Here is a 13,245-nt window from a genome sequence, read left to right on the forward strand (position 1 = left end):
CGGTGAACTCCCTGGACTGGACCTGCGCAGAAGGGTAAGTAACAAGTTAGGGGCATTTGCCCAGCGGGACGGGTAGGCCAGGGGGGAGGAGGGAGGGTGGGCAACAAACGGGAGGGGGGGGGTGGAAGGTTTGCGCCGACTAGGTTTCCTTCCTCTTTAAAGGAATTGTTCACTGGTTAAATAGATAACTATTAGGGCAGGGGCACATTGGCAGATTCGGGTAGATTTAGTCGCCTGGCGACTAATCACCTCTTCTGCAGGGCAACAATCTCCCCGAACTGCCTTCCACCTGCTATAATGAGAAAACGTCAGCGCCAATGCACTCGCAGCACTTCGATTTCCAAAGTCGCTTTTGGAAATCGTAGCGCCGCAAGTGCATTGGTGTTGGGTGCATGTCGCTTTCGGAAATCGAAGCGGCGCAAGTGCATTGGTGTTGGGTGCATGCCGCTTTCGGAAATCGAAGTGCCGCAGGTGCATTGGTGCTGGCGGTTTCTCATTATAGCAGGCGGCAAGCAGTTCTGGGAGATTGTCGCCCCGCAGAAGAGTCGATTAGTCGCCAGGCGACTAAATCTTCCCAAATCTGCCCATGTGCCCCTGCCCTTAGAAACATTTTTTATCTTGCACAGCCTATCTATTTGCCCAGTTTTTATTTTTACACTAAACTGTTCCTTTAACAGTGGAATCTTGAGACAGGCTGGCTTTTAAGAGCATATCATGTACAGGGGGAATCGTCAGCTGTCAGCCTGTTGAACATTAGTCAGTCACAGGGAAATGCTGTTGGTTTCTTTTAGGATAACTGCGGTAAGTATGTAGTGTGATTTCTTTCTCTGCCATATTGCCTTTTGTAGTGCAGGTCTTTAAGCCTATTATTATCTAGTCAATAGTAGGTTAAAAGTCCAGGAGTTCTGTGGCAACAAAGTGAATGGAAAATGAATGGAAAATGGATTTCTTTACTTTCGTTCCATCTTGCTGTGTAATTTAGACAGATTTGTTCATTCCTATTATGCACGGCTCTGTTTACATGGCACTATAAAGGGAACAGAGGGCGGCTTCCCCCGGGAAAACAAACAAACTGAGCAGAGGACACAGACATGTCAGAAGTGGGAATCAGCTTGCTGGCATCAATTAGTAATTCTGATTACTGCAAGAGGATTGCAATTTCAGGGCTAGATGAATGGGCACTGGGCAAGAGCATTTGAAATGAGATTATAGAATTAAAAAACTCCTGGCTTTGTTCAGAGCATAATGCAGCAATTCTGCCTGAATGAGTGAAACAATCCAGTTTGGAAGTTGGAGTGCCAGATCAATGTCCTGTGGCTCTCTCCAAAAACGCATGCCTGAGCTGACCACCAGAGAATACATTTAAAGGGGTTGTTCAACTTCCACACACTTTTTTTCAGATTGTTCACCGGAAATAGTTTTTTTTTCAGTTGCTTACCATGTTTTATTTTTGGCTGTTTTTTTTTTTAATAGGTAACTTTTTATTAACATTTCCAAAGGAAAAACAAAAAAAAAGCGGGATACAGAAAAGAAAAAAGGGGGGGGGAGGTACAGCAAGTCCATATGCAACTATTACATTCCATAAGCACACAGAATAATATCATGCAGAATTCAAGGCAATGTTGGCAAGTGCACATCGGTCCAAGGGTCCCAAATATTCCCAAACTTTCCAGGACATCCTCTGGCTTCATAGGTCAATTTGATTAAAGGGAGCATGTTATTAACATATTGTACCCAGTCACCCTGTTTTGGAGGTAAAGGAGCCATCCACTTCATAATAATTATTTTCCTAGCATAGTAGAGGAGGGATCTAACTAGAACTCTGGTTGCAATAAGAAAGTCATCTACTAGGCCCAACAAACAAATCTCAGGGGAACAGACGGAAGGAAGGTCAAGAATGTCCTGGATATGGTGTGTTACCGCTGCCCAATATCTATTGATGACTGTACATGTCCAAATCATGTGCCAGTAGGACCCATCCTGCTCCCCACACCGCTTGCATAGTGGTGCAGGGAGTTTCCCCATGCGATATAACCTGTTGGGAGTGAGGTAAGTTCTTAGAATAAATTTATGCTGAATAAGCTTGTCTCTGGCACTAATGAGGAAGCTATAAAGATTCCCTGTTACTTCATCCCACTGATCAATACTGAGATTTGGAATATCTCTTTTCCACGCAGCTAAAGCTTTATCAAAGGGTTTGGGACCAGTTTCCACTATTATGGCATATAATTTGGAGATCCTTTTGGAGGTGTCCTCGTGTCTGAGCTGGCTAAGCACCCGGGGTTCCTCTAGTACCATGACTCCTGTCCCAAACTGAGCCCGAAACATATGGCGGAGTTGGAGATACCTATACATGGGCATATTTGGGGTCCCAGTTTTGTCTCTCAATGGGTTCATATCAATAAAGGTCGAACCATCCACCAAATCTGCCAGATACTTGATTGCCTTGGGTGCCCAATATCTAGTGATCGCTGTATCTAGAAAATGGTGCAAATGGGAATTTCCCCACAAGGGAAGTGCTGAGGATACAATTGGGGGTTTGGTTCGGGTTAGTTTCAGTACTGCCACCCACGCTAACCAGGGAGCTTTCATACAAGGTGGAAGGTGTGGAATATCCTTCTCTTTTCTAAAAACACAGTTCCGTAGAGCCTCCAGAGAGCCCACATATTTGGCTTGCAGAATTACATTGGGATTTTCCAGGTCCTGTGTTAGCCACCAATTAATGTAAGCCAGCTGGGCTGCCAGATAGTAAGCATAAAGATTGGGCAAACCTAGTCCCCCTCTATCATACGGTGCCATTAACGTGTTCTGCTACACTCTCGGGACTTTATTACCCCATAGAAAGGGTCTAATCAGGGCTTGTATAGAGTCTAAGGTATCTTTAGCTATGCTCAACGGTGAATTATGCAGGACATATAGGTACTTTGGTAGAAAGATCATTTTGATTACGTTAGTTCTGCCCCAGAGGGTAAGGGGAAGTGAGCTCCAGGATATCAATGCTGATGTGAGCTGTCTAGTGATAGGGGAAATGTTTTGGGGGTACAAATTGCTCTAAGTCCCTATGGATGTCGATCCCCAGATACTTGAAGGTAGTGACCCATTGCAGTCTGTGGTCAGCTGCCAGACCAGGGTCCAGGTCTTGTTCTAGAGGGAAAACTACAGACTTGCCCAGTTGATGCGTAAACCGGCATATTTAGTAAAGGTATCAAACAAGTCTAGTACCCCTACCAAAGAAGGACCCGTGTCAGCTAAGTATAACAATACATCATCCGCGTATAAAGAGATTTTTTCCTCAATGTCGCCATATTTGAGCCCTTTAATCTGCGGTGAAGTTCTGATCTGTATGGCCAGTGGTTCAATAGCCAGCGCAAAGAGAAGGGGGGACAGAGGGCACCCCTGTCGGGTCCCCCGTCCTAGCTGAAAATTATCAGTTATAAAATCATTAACCTGTACTTGGGCCGTTGGATTTTGGTAGAGGAGTTTGACCCACTGAATATACCGGTCCCCAAACCCATATTGCCTCATGATTCCCCATAGATAAGCCCATTCAATAGAATCGAAGGCTTTTTCTGAATCAAGCGACAGTATCACCCTGGAACCTACATTGTCATGTGGGACCTGCAAATTAAAGTAAAGCCTCCTTAGATTTACATCCGTAGCGCGATCAGGCATAAAACCCGTCTGATCAGGATCCACCAATTCGGTGATAACCAGCTTGAGCCTGATAGCCAACACTTTCGCTAGGATCTTAGCATCTACATTGAGAAGGGATATTGGACGGTACGACCCACAGGATTCCACATCTTTCCCCTCTTTATGTATCAAAACAATTAAGGCATTACTAAATGATGGAGGCAATGTACCCTGGTCATAGGCCTGTGCCAGAATATCACACAATGTACCTGTCACTTTCTTTCCCAAATTTTTGGCTGTTTTTACAGAATTAAAGTTCAGTGGTCCTCCTTGTGGTGTTTTAGTGTGGAAGCTACTAATGCAGGTGCATATTCTGAACTTAAAGAGTCAGGGCACAGTTTCGGTGAGATTAGTTGCCGGTGACAAGTCTCTTCTTCTTCGGGGCGACTAGAACTGCAAACTGCCTTCCCGCCAGCTAAAATGTATATCGGCACTCGGAGCAATTCGTTTTCCAAAGTTGCCCGAAGTTTCCTTGTGAAGCAACTTTGGGCGACTCCGGAAAATGAAGTGCTCCGAGTGCCACCCTGCCGGCGATTTACATTGTAAAGTTCGGGGAGATTAGTCCCCCCCAAAGAGGAGGAGTTCTCCCTGAATCTGAGCGTGTGCCCTGACCCTTACAATTTACTACATTAGTTGATACATTTCTCAGCAGCATCTGTGAAATATTAGCAACTAAATCTAACAGCTGCCTTTAATGAAACTCCAGAATTCTGGTCAGCAGGGCCAAAGATTAAAAATGCATCAACTAATGTATATAGAACATTTCCCCCCAGAGCTGCTTTAGAAAGACATAAAAAGGTGAATAATTAAATTTTAAACGAAAATATTAGAAAAATGTTCATAAAAAGGAAATCGAAAGTAATTGGGAAAAGTCTCTTTTTGGTGAACTTTTTAAAAACCTGACCTGAAAACAAATACATTATATTTATGTGAGCATATACAGATGTATATGCTCACGTAAATACTATGTTTTTGTTTTGCTCAGAATCCCAGTGTTGCTGGTGTTTTGGAATGTGTATATCTAGATATAATACACAAAAGCCATGAATATCCTGTAAATTATATTCTTATAAACGGTGAGTTCTGATGTCATCAGTTATAAACGGTGAGTTCTGATGTCATTTCTGTCACATGACTCACTGAAATTTGTGTATTATAATAAATAAAGTACCCCCAGTTGCAAAATATGAGGATATTAGAAGTTACCTTGGAGTTCCATGACCTGTATAAAAACACTCGGCCTTCGGCCTCGTGTTTTTATATGGTCATGAAACTCCTCGGTAACTTATAATATCCTTATATTTTACAAGAGGGGGTACTTTATTCACTATATATATTTGTCCTTTTTTGGCTTTGCTCATTTAGGCAATGACACATGGGGAGATTGTAATTTACTTGCAGCAATTACTAAATTAGCGAATGGCAAAGCATTTTGGGTGGGGACTTGACGTTTAAAAGGGAACTCCACACAAGCATAACTTAAACTTTTTAAAAAGTAAACCTAATTTAAAGCAACTTTTCAATATACATCAGTTAAAAAAATATGCAGACTTTTCATGATTTTTAGCCCGCATCCTCCAAACCCCACAATTCCCTGCACACGTGATTTCAATAAGGAAAGGAACATCATAGTGCAATGCATTGTGGGTTATGTAGTTCCTGCATGCTGTCTGTAAGCTGGGGAGAAGTTGTTACAATTTGTAACATCAGTGTTTAGTCCCTCCTTCCCTGCCAGGATTTCAAATGATGCAGAAAGAGAACTGTTAAACAGCTGGATTTCAGCATAGAAAATGGCATTTTTTTCATATTTTTTGATGAAACCGGTAACTTTGATAGGTATATTAGGGGTTTCTGTGTTATGTGGGTCTCTTTATCAAATTCTGGTTCAGACGCCGGAGTTCCCCTTTAACAAATCTTCCCCTGTGTCATTGTCCTTTAAATCCAGGTTCTCAGTGGCTCATGCCGTGTTTGGAACCCCTTTGTCTCCCAATCAATTACTGCAGGCTAACTAAAGATTTTGGTTTGTTGATACTTAAGTCAATGTACCACTTTAATTTGTATTGGCTTATGATACACAGAGAGCTTTTTTTTAGTTATCTTAAAAATGACTGTGACCACATCCTGAAGTTCCTGTTCACTTCATTGGGAAACCGCAGTGCACGTTGGAGTACTTTTGGCCCAAAACCAGGAAAATCTGTTCCCTTAAGCAGAGGAGAAATCTGTCCCCGGTAAATACTTGGGTGTTAAAATATCAAAGCTGTATTGACTGCTTGAATTCACTGAGCTGAAGTAGAACAATATTTTTGCTGCAAAAAAAAAATGAACCCTTTATATTCGTCACTACAATAAAATGATCTAGTACTTGAGTTTTCCCAGCTTTAAGAAAAGTCCCAATCTATATAATGTCTCTGTTGTCAAATAAATGGTTCTAAAGCTGCTCCTTCCTAAGCCTGTTTGGGGGGGTATAAAGGATCGGTCACCCTTATGTTCCAGAGTTGCTGGTCTCCATAGAGATGCATACCACTATTGCAACAGATGCAAACCATGTGCCTGACAAGCAGAAACTGCAGCTCCCACACCAATCACTGCTTACAGCCCCTCTGCAATGTCTTCCTCATGCTTTCACTGCACAATGGAAATCTGCCACCTCTAACCTTAATCTGGGCTCTATACAATACATCCTTTGCTATAGACTGCTGCATATAGGCATTTGTTTATGCCAGAATGTAAATATGGAGGGTCACATACATACAAAACCATTAATGACTGCAGTAAGGTTTATGATACAGACCAGGGCCAATGTGCTGACACAGTGACATGTAGACCAAATAAATTGCAAAATTGGCTTCAGATAATGTAGATTGTGATAATTGAGCAAAACACCAGGCAGGGAGTCACATCTACAGATTTTTATTGGTACGGAGGGATAAACCTGGCGACTGTAGACATATTGCACTCCAAAAAACTACTGGTAGGTTAATTGGCTCCTGACTAAATTAGCCCCACTGTGTGTGAATTTGATAGGGACCTGAGAGTGTAAGCAATGTAAAATCAGGGAAATCTGTCAAAGTAACTTTTTCTTCAAGTACTGAAAGGATATAAGCACAGGAGTCTGTTTTACTTTGAGATACAATATTTACTGTGTTAATGTTACACTATAGGGGCAAGTGCAGGTCTGTATAAGGGGCAGACTAATTGGAATTGACCATTTAGAGGCAGAACCATGGCAAATTATACATCTGGTTAGTATTTTAAACCTTTTAATTTCACAAATAATTAAGGATGCACCGAATCCACTATTTTGGATTCAGCCGAACCACCGAATCCTTCGCAAAAGATTCGGCCGAATCTGCATATGTAAATTCGGGTTCGGCTGGGCGGAAGGATTTGGACGAATCCTGCTGAAAAAGTCTGTATCCTGCTGAAAAAGGCCAAATCCGAATCCTGCTGAAAAAGGCCGAATCCCGTACCGAATCCTGGATTCAGTTCATCCCTACAAATAATCACATTCATAGAGGGGAAAAAGCAGTTTTTGGGTACATCAGAACAAAATTTTGATGCAATATCCAGGAAACCATAACTTAAAATCAGGGAAATGCATTATGAATTGGTGGGACCACAAATAAAAAAATTTAAAATGTGGGAAAACTTAAAATCAGGGTACTTAAAATCGAGGTTTCACTGTATAATAACAATGTGTGTATATTATTAATCATCTGGGATTTACATTTTCACTATAGGGCTTATTTATAGAAATGAAAAGAGTTCGCATTAGACCTTTTTTTGACAGGGCATTTACACTTGGATCAAACTCTGAATGGCTAGTCAGTTCTTGCATATTACTGATGGTAATGAAACCTGGAAGCATTCATTCACTGTAAGTCTTGTAAACGTTTTGCCATGCAGAATGAACCTTTGGTTTTCACTCGTAAACACCAGCAAATGTATTACTTTTCTTCAAAGAGCATACAGCAGGAATATCAGCCTCACAGCTCTCTGGGAACTGCAATGTCCTGCATTAGTGGTCTGACTGGGGATTCTGTGAGTTGTAGATCAGATTATAGGTATAGATAAGGACAGTTTAGTAAGTCTACTTTAGTTCTTGCATTGATGGATAGGCCCAACATAAGAAAACCATTCAAGTTTCATTGATTTTATTGTAGCTTGCAAAAGTTGCGGAACTGATCTAATCACTGATTGGTTACTGCTTATCTTGAAATGTGCCTGCTGTTAGTAAATAAGCATATACACTGTATTTCGAAAGGAGACGATCAGCTGGCTGCACTTGGAAATTATTTGGGGGATTGAACGGTTACATTTTTACAAACAGAAACTTTACTCATTCACAGTAACACGAATATTCAAGACTTAAAGCGATTTAAACTGCTCTGCAGGGAAACATTCATACTTATGAACAGCAGGGGGAGCCCCCGCGTTCCCAGCCATTCAGAACTCAGCAGCTTTGTTTGTTTCCCTGTAGAGCAGTCGGCGGCAGCTGTGTAGAGATTTGTATAGGATTTTATTTTTGCCTTTACATCCCCTTTACTATTTCCAACTCCAGCTGCAGGGACAAAGATCATGGAGCCAGATTTAAACAGATAAACTGGGATTTGTAGAGTTGGAGAAAGTTTGTATTAAATCCACATTAGATTACATGAAAACACAGGACTCAGTGCAGTCTGCCTATTCTGATATTAATCAGTCTTGATGTATCGGCTTCTGGCAGATATTAATTGACTTGTGCTGTTTTGATAATTTAAGACGATCCTTAAGCAGCAGCCTTGACCACACTGAGCATGTGCACAGCCTTGGTCTTGCAAAGATGTTTAACAAAGTTATAAAATGGTGACCCCCTGTGGCCAACTTTGAAAGCATTTGTTTGATTAGGCTTCTGGTGCAGTAAGTTCATGTTTAGTATACAAAATACAGCATTTCTAGCCTTATTCTATTTTAGACTTTACTTTCCCTTTAAGATCAAATCAGTTTTCTGTCCACTACAGCATAGTCTGTGGTACACAAACCTGTATGAGGTAACTGGATATCACTAGAAGCCCTTTTGTCACTCATCAGCTTACATTTAAAAAACAGCTACAAGCATTAACCTTCAAATGAACGTCTTCCCAGGACATATTTCGCTTCCAGCGTTTCTCGGTTTCAGAGCAGCCATTGTTGACTGTAACTAAGCAACTGGTAATTGTGATATTAGATGCTATTAAGATGTGGGCAGCAAGTGTAAAAACAATTTGTTTATTTTGACAATAGCATTGGGTGTAATTTACTACACGCTTTTTCTCCAATTTGCCCCTCAAAACTATGGTTTTATAAAGAGTGCACTATAAAAATGTCCTTCATATTAATCTTTGTGCATCTATACCTAGCTATCTGTATGTGAATGTATTTTTTAATTAAGGTTGTTATACCAGCAAAAAATATAGTGGGAGGATGAAAGAAGTAAAGTTGTGTAGTTTTAGGCACTGGATGGAGATTACTTGGGCAGCAGCAATCAATGCACATTCCTGAGCCTGGGCCATGCAGAGCAGCGACTGAGAATATTTATAATGACCTATGATCTCTCCATATTTCAAAACAAACATCAAGATCATCAAGTAAAACATGCTTTGTAAGAATCTTGTTACAGAAGCCACATCAAAGCTAAAGGATCTTGTGTTATGTGGTGTTTCCTTATTTAATTTTTTTTATAGAGGAAAACTACATATAGAGAGTCAATGGAATCTCATTAGGACAATCCCCAAACCTGGGAGTGCAGGTATAGAACCTGTTATCCAGAATGCTTGGGATCTGGGCTGTTCCCTCATTACTGGTATTTCCATAATTTGGATCTCCATACCATCATGTAAACATTAAATAAGATTAATAGGATGTTGAAAGATTAATTATTTTTTAGTTTGGATCAAGTACAAAGTTCCATAATTACGGAGCTTTTTGGATGACAGGTTTCCCGATAATGGATCCTATACCTGTATATCTTTAGTGGGTGATGTTGGTACTTTGTGAATACAGTCATGTCTGTGGAAGTGGCAGTGTGTCTTTTTCACAGTTCATACAAACCATAAAAAAACTAGTAATTAAGATGGCCATAGATGCAAAGATCTGATTGTTCGAGTCCTTGAACAATCAGACTTTCCCATCTCCTGACCTGCCACTAACCATTCAGATCAAATAAAGTGGTAAAAGAACAGATCAGCCGATGTCCTACCCCTGACAGCAATTGTACGAAAGTTATGTCCGACAAAGCTGGTGACAGTCTCCCACTGAAAATCGTCTGATCGTCAATACATGCAGAGAAATTAACGGCAACCGACAGAAATTTGGCTGATCGACCAAACGACCGATCTCCTTGGGACAAAAAATGTCGGGACTCTCCCCACACGGTCCGAAAATCGTATGAATCCTTGATTCGTACAATTGGATCTTTGGGTCTATGGCCAGCTTTAGACCTATTTGATCCGTAGAAGCCTGGAGACCAACACCATTATAGCCATTTTATTAGTATTAGATGCAACTTTTTGCACATGTCTGAAACAAAAGGACAAACAAACTTGAAACATCCTTTCCTTTTAAGTGAGGACTGTGGTGTTGGCTCAAACGGAACTTATCTGATTGTTTTGCTCCCATGCCAACAATCTGATAACAAGTGTGGTCCATGCAGACTTGTCCCAATTCTCTTTCTGTCCAACAGGTTTTTGAGCCTGGGCCAATATATATCTGTAAAGCTTCAATCAGAAAACAAGCATTGTTTTGGGCTACATACATAGGCTAATAGGTTGCCGATATGACTATGATGTCAGCCAAAATCTGCCCTTGTATGGCCAGCTTAACGCAGTTGCAAATTTTGAGTAATGAGAGAAGCTGTCTGTGAATACTGACCTGCTCGAGTTTTTGTTTGACTTCTCTATTTTGACCCAAGTCTTGCATGCATTCACAGTGTTGCAGCAGCACTGTGTGCCATTGCACTTAAAGGAGAAGGAAAGGTGTATATATAATTGTGGGTGCCAAAAGTTAGACACTCCCAAGTGATTATATTTTCTTAACTCACACCCCGGTCCAGTGCTCCTTTCAGGAGAAAACTGCACCAATCCGGGGGTTCAGCGAGCACCATGGAGCAATCGGCTTCCTTCTTCAAATTTCGGTGCAGTTTTCTGCTGATAGGAGCACCGGCCCGGAGTGTTAGGTAAGTAGATACAATCACTTGGGGGTGCCTAACTTTGGGCACCGCCAAGTAAATAGAGCCTTCCCTTCTCCTTTAATCTTGGTTTGATTCTTTCAAGATAACAAATAAAACCAGTCTGTTGTAATACCACCATTCCTCTTATAGCTTTTGAATATGTTGTGTCAGTTTCCTTAAAGGATCACATTTTCTGAGTAAATCTGGTATCATCTGAATGTGTGCCATACTATTTTCTGCATTTGTATTATATGATCTGCGCTTGGGTAGGTATAATTGGTTTGTAGTGGTATTTCCCCAGCTAAGCTGAAGCTTTGGTCGTGCTGGTTGTGAACAGCACACAGGGGGATACAGACGGCATGGTTTGTGCTGCTTTAGCCTCTCTTGCTTTTTATTTTCTTAGAAGGCATGAAGAAGACGAATGCGTGTAAGAGATGTAAAGTGCCCTTTCATGAATGACTCGCATGCCAGAGAATAGTCCTTAAATCCGGTGAAGTGTCTTTGAAGAGGTTGCTTTACACAGTTTTCTATTTTGATTTTTAAGAAGGTCATAAAACACGGTGGAAAGGGGGTTAAAATGTCATCAGTTGAAGATTGTGTTTCTGTAGGGAAATGTTTTTATGAGCAAAGAGTACAGTATGGGAAAAATGGTAATGCCTCTAATTTTCACATGAACATTTTCATAATGATGTTATTGCCATACAGTGGGCTTAGGCTAACTACAAATGCATGAGTTCTACTGTGGTTCTCCTAAAACCAAGTCTTTTCACAGAACTACAATTTCAGCAACTCCCAGTAACAAAAGCAGTGTTGGACTGGCCCACCGGGATACCAGGAAAACTCCCGGTGGGCCCAGGTGTCGGTTCTATGAGAACAAAGCTATAGTATGTAAAGAAAACAGACTAGGAGAATAGAGGTTGAATGAGGAGAGGAAGAATATTAGTACTGAGAGTGGGCCCATGGTCTAAGGTTTTATGGTGGGCCCCTGGTCTAAGGTTTTTGGGTAGCTCCCCGTGCGAGCAGCCATGTTGGTCACAGGGCATGTGCATAGTGCACTTCTGACGTCAGGCGCATGCAAATAATAAGCAAATTGCAGCATTTGCTCATTATGTGTGTGCCCCAACATGGCCGCTCCAACTGGGAGCTCCCTCCCGGTGCGGGTGGCCTAGCGCTGGCGGGGGGACATTTAAAAAAAAAAAAGTTACTTGTTTTTATTGTTTCTTTCCAACACCTTACCGTACAAAAAGCAGGGAGAATGTATTATGTCATATATATGTATTAAGTCATAATAGAAAACAAAATAAAGATTTATATTTATTAGCTCGCACCTTTGGTTGGAAATTATAAATTTTGGTAACAGGTGCCCTTTCAAAACTTTACATTATTTAATTATTCGTCTTCCCCTTCTGGCTTTCTCCTACTTTCCACCCGGCAGGCAAAAAGGCAACCGTTTTCAAAAATAAAAAAAGAGCCCAATAGCAAATTTGCTTAGAAAATTACATTTTCCAACATATGAAAAATTATTTATTGGTGAATGACACATATGTACCCCCCCCCCATTGATTGTACAGCACTGTGAAATATGTTGGTGCTGGAAAAGTCCTTCATATTAATAACTGTGGCCATAATTTGAACTTGTTTATCAGGAATTTTATGTCAGAATGTTACCTTCTAGTATGTAAGACACACTTTTTTTTAATAGTCTTTCTGTTTGTCTGCAGCACACCAGTCCCACCCCTCTGGCCAGGAAGCACCTTCTTTAAGAAGAATGGAGCCTTGCTCCAAGGTAAGTTAATACTACTGGATTGCGTCACAATCCAACTGTACAACAGGATTCCTGTATTATCTGGTTTTGTGCAATGATTTTAGATTCCTACCGCACACCTCCAATTCACCAATCCTGCAGTAGTGGTGCGTCCTTCCGTTGACCCGGCCGGGCCACCCAAACAACGTGTATTTTTGAAGAAAACGGATCCGCACACACAGATTGTTGCAGTCGGGGAGTATCCCCTTTTATTTGCCACCAAACATTCAACGTTTCGGGGGGGCACACCCTCCCTTCATCAGGAAGCTGATGAAGGGAGGGTGTGCCCCCCCGAAACGTTGAATGTTTGGTGGCGAATAAAAGGGGATACTCCCCGACTGCAACAATCTGTGTGTGCGGATCCGTTTTCTTCAAAAATACACGTTATCTGGTTTTGTACCATTTGGTGGTCCTTTTTTCCCATAATACAATAAACAATAAACTTTTATTTTTCCATCAATATTTCTATTGCTTTTTAAACACATTCAATATATATGAGAACCAGGATTTGACATATTATCAAAAACATTACAGTCGTTTTGAAATAAACATAAGTAAATTA

The 13,245-nt window shown here is 41.1% G+C and overlaps 1 protein-coding gene across 1 annotated transcript in view; it reads left to right on the plus strand.

Annotated features, from left to right (window-relative positions):
• The window catches only part of foxn3.S (forkhead box N3 S homeolog), a gene marked incomplete at its 5' end in the record, with an annotated part of 68,395 nt that overhangs the window by 26,090 nt on the left and 29,060 nt on the right, over window positions 1–13,245 (plus strand). Inside the window, 1 exon segment of the mRNA NM_001096709.1 lies at window positions 12,601–12,665. Coding sequence (NP_001090178.1) covers window positions 12,601–12,665 — 65 coding nt within the window.

The sequence above is a fragment of the Xenopus laevis genome, chromosome 8S (genome assembly GCF_017654675.1).
Source record: "Xenopus laevis strain J_2021 chromosome 8S, Xenopus_laevis_v10.1, whole genome shotgun sequence".
Classification (NCBI taxonomy): Eukaryota; Metazoa; Chordata; class Amphibia; order Anura; family Pipidae; genus Xenopus; species Xenopus laevis.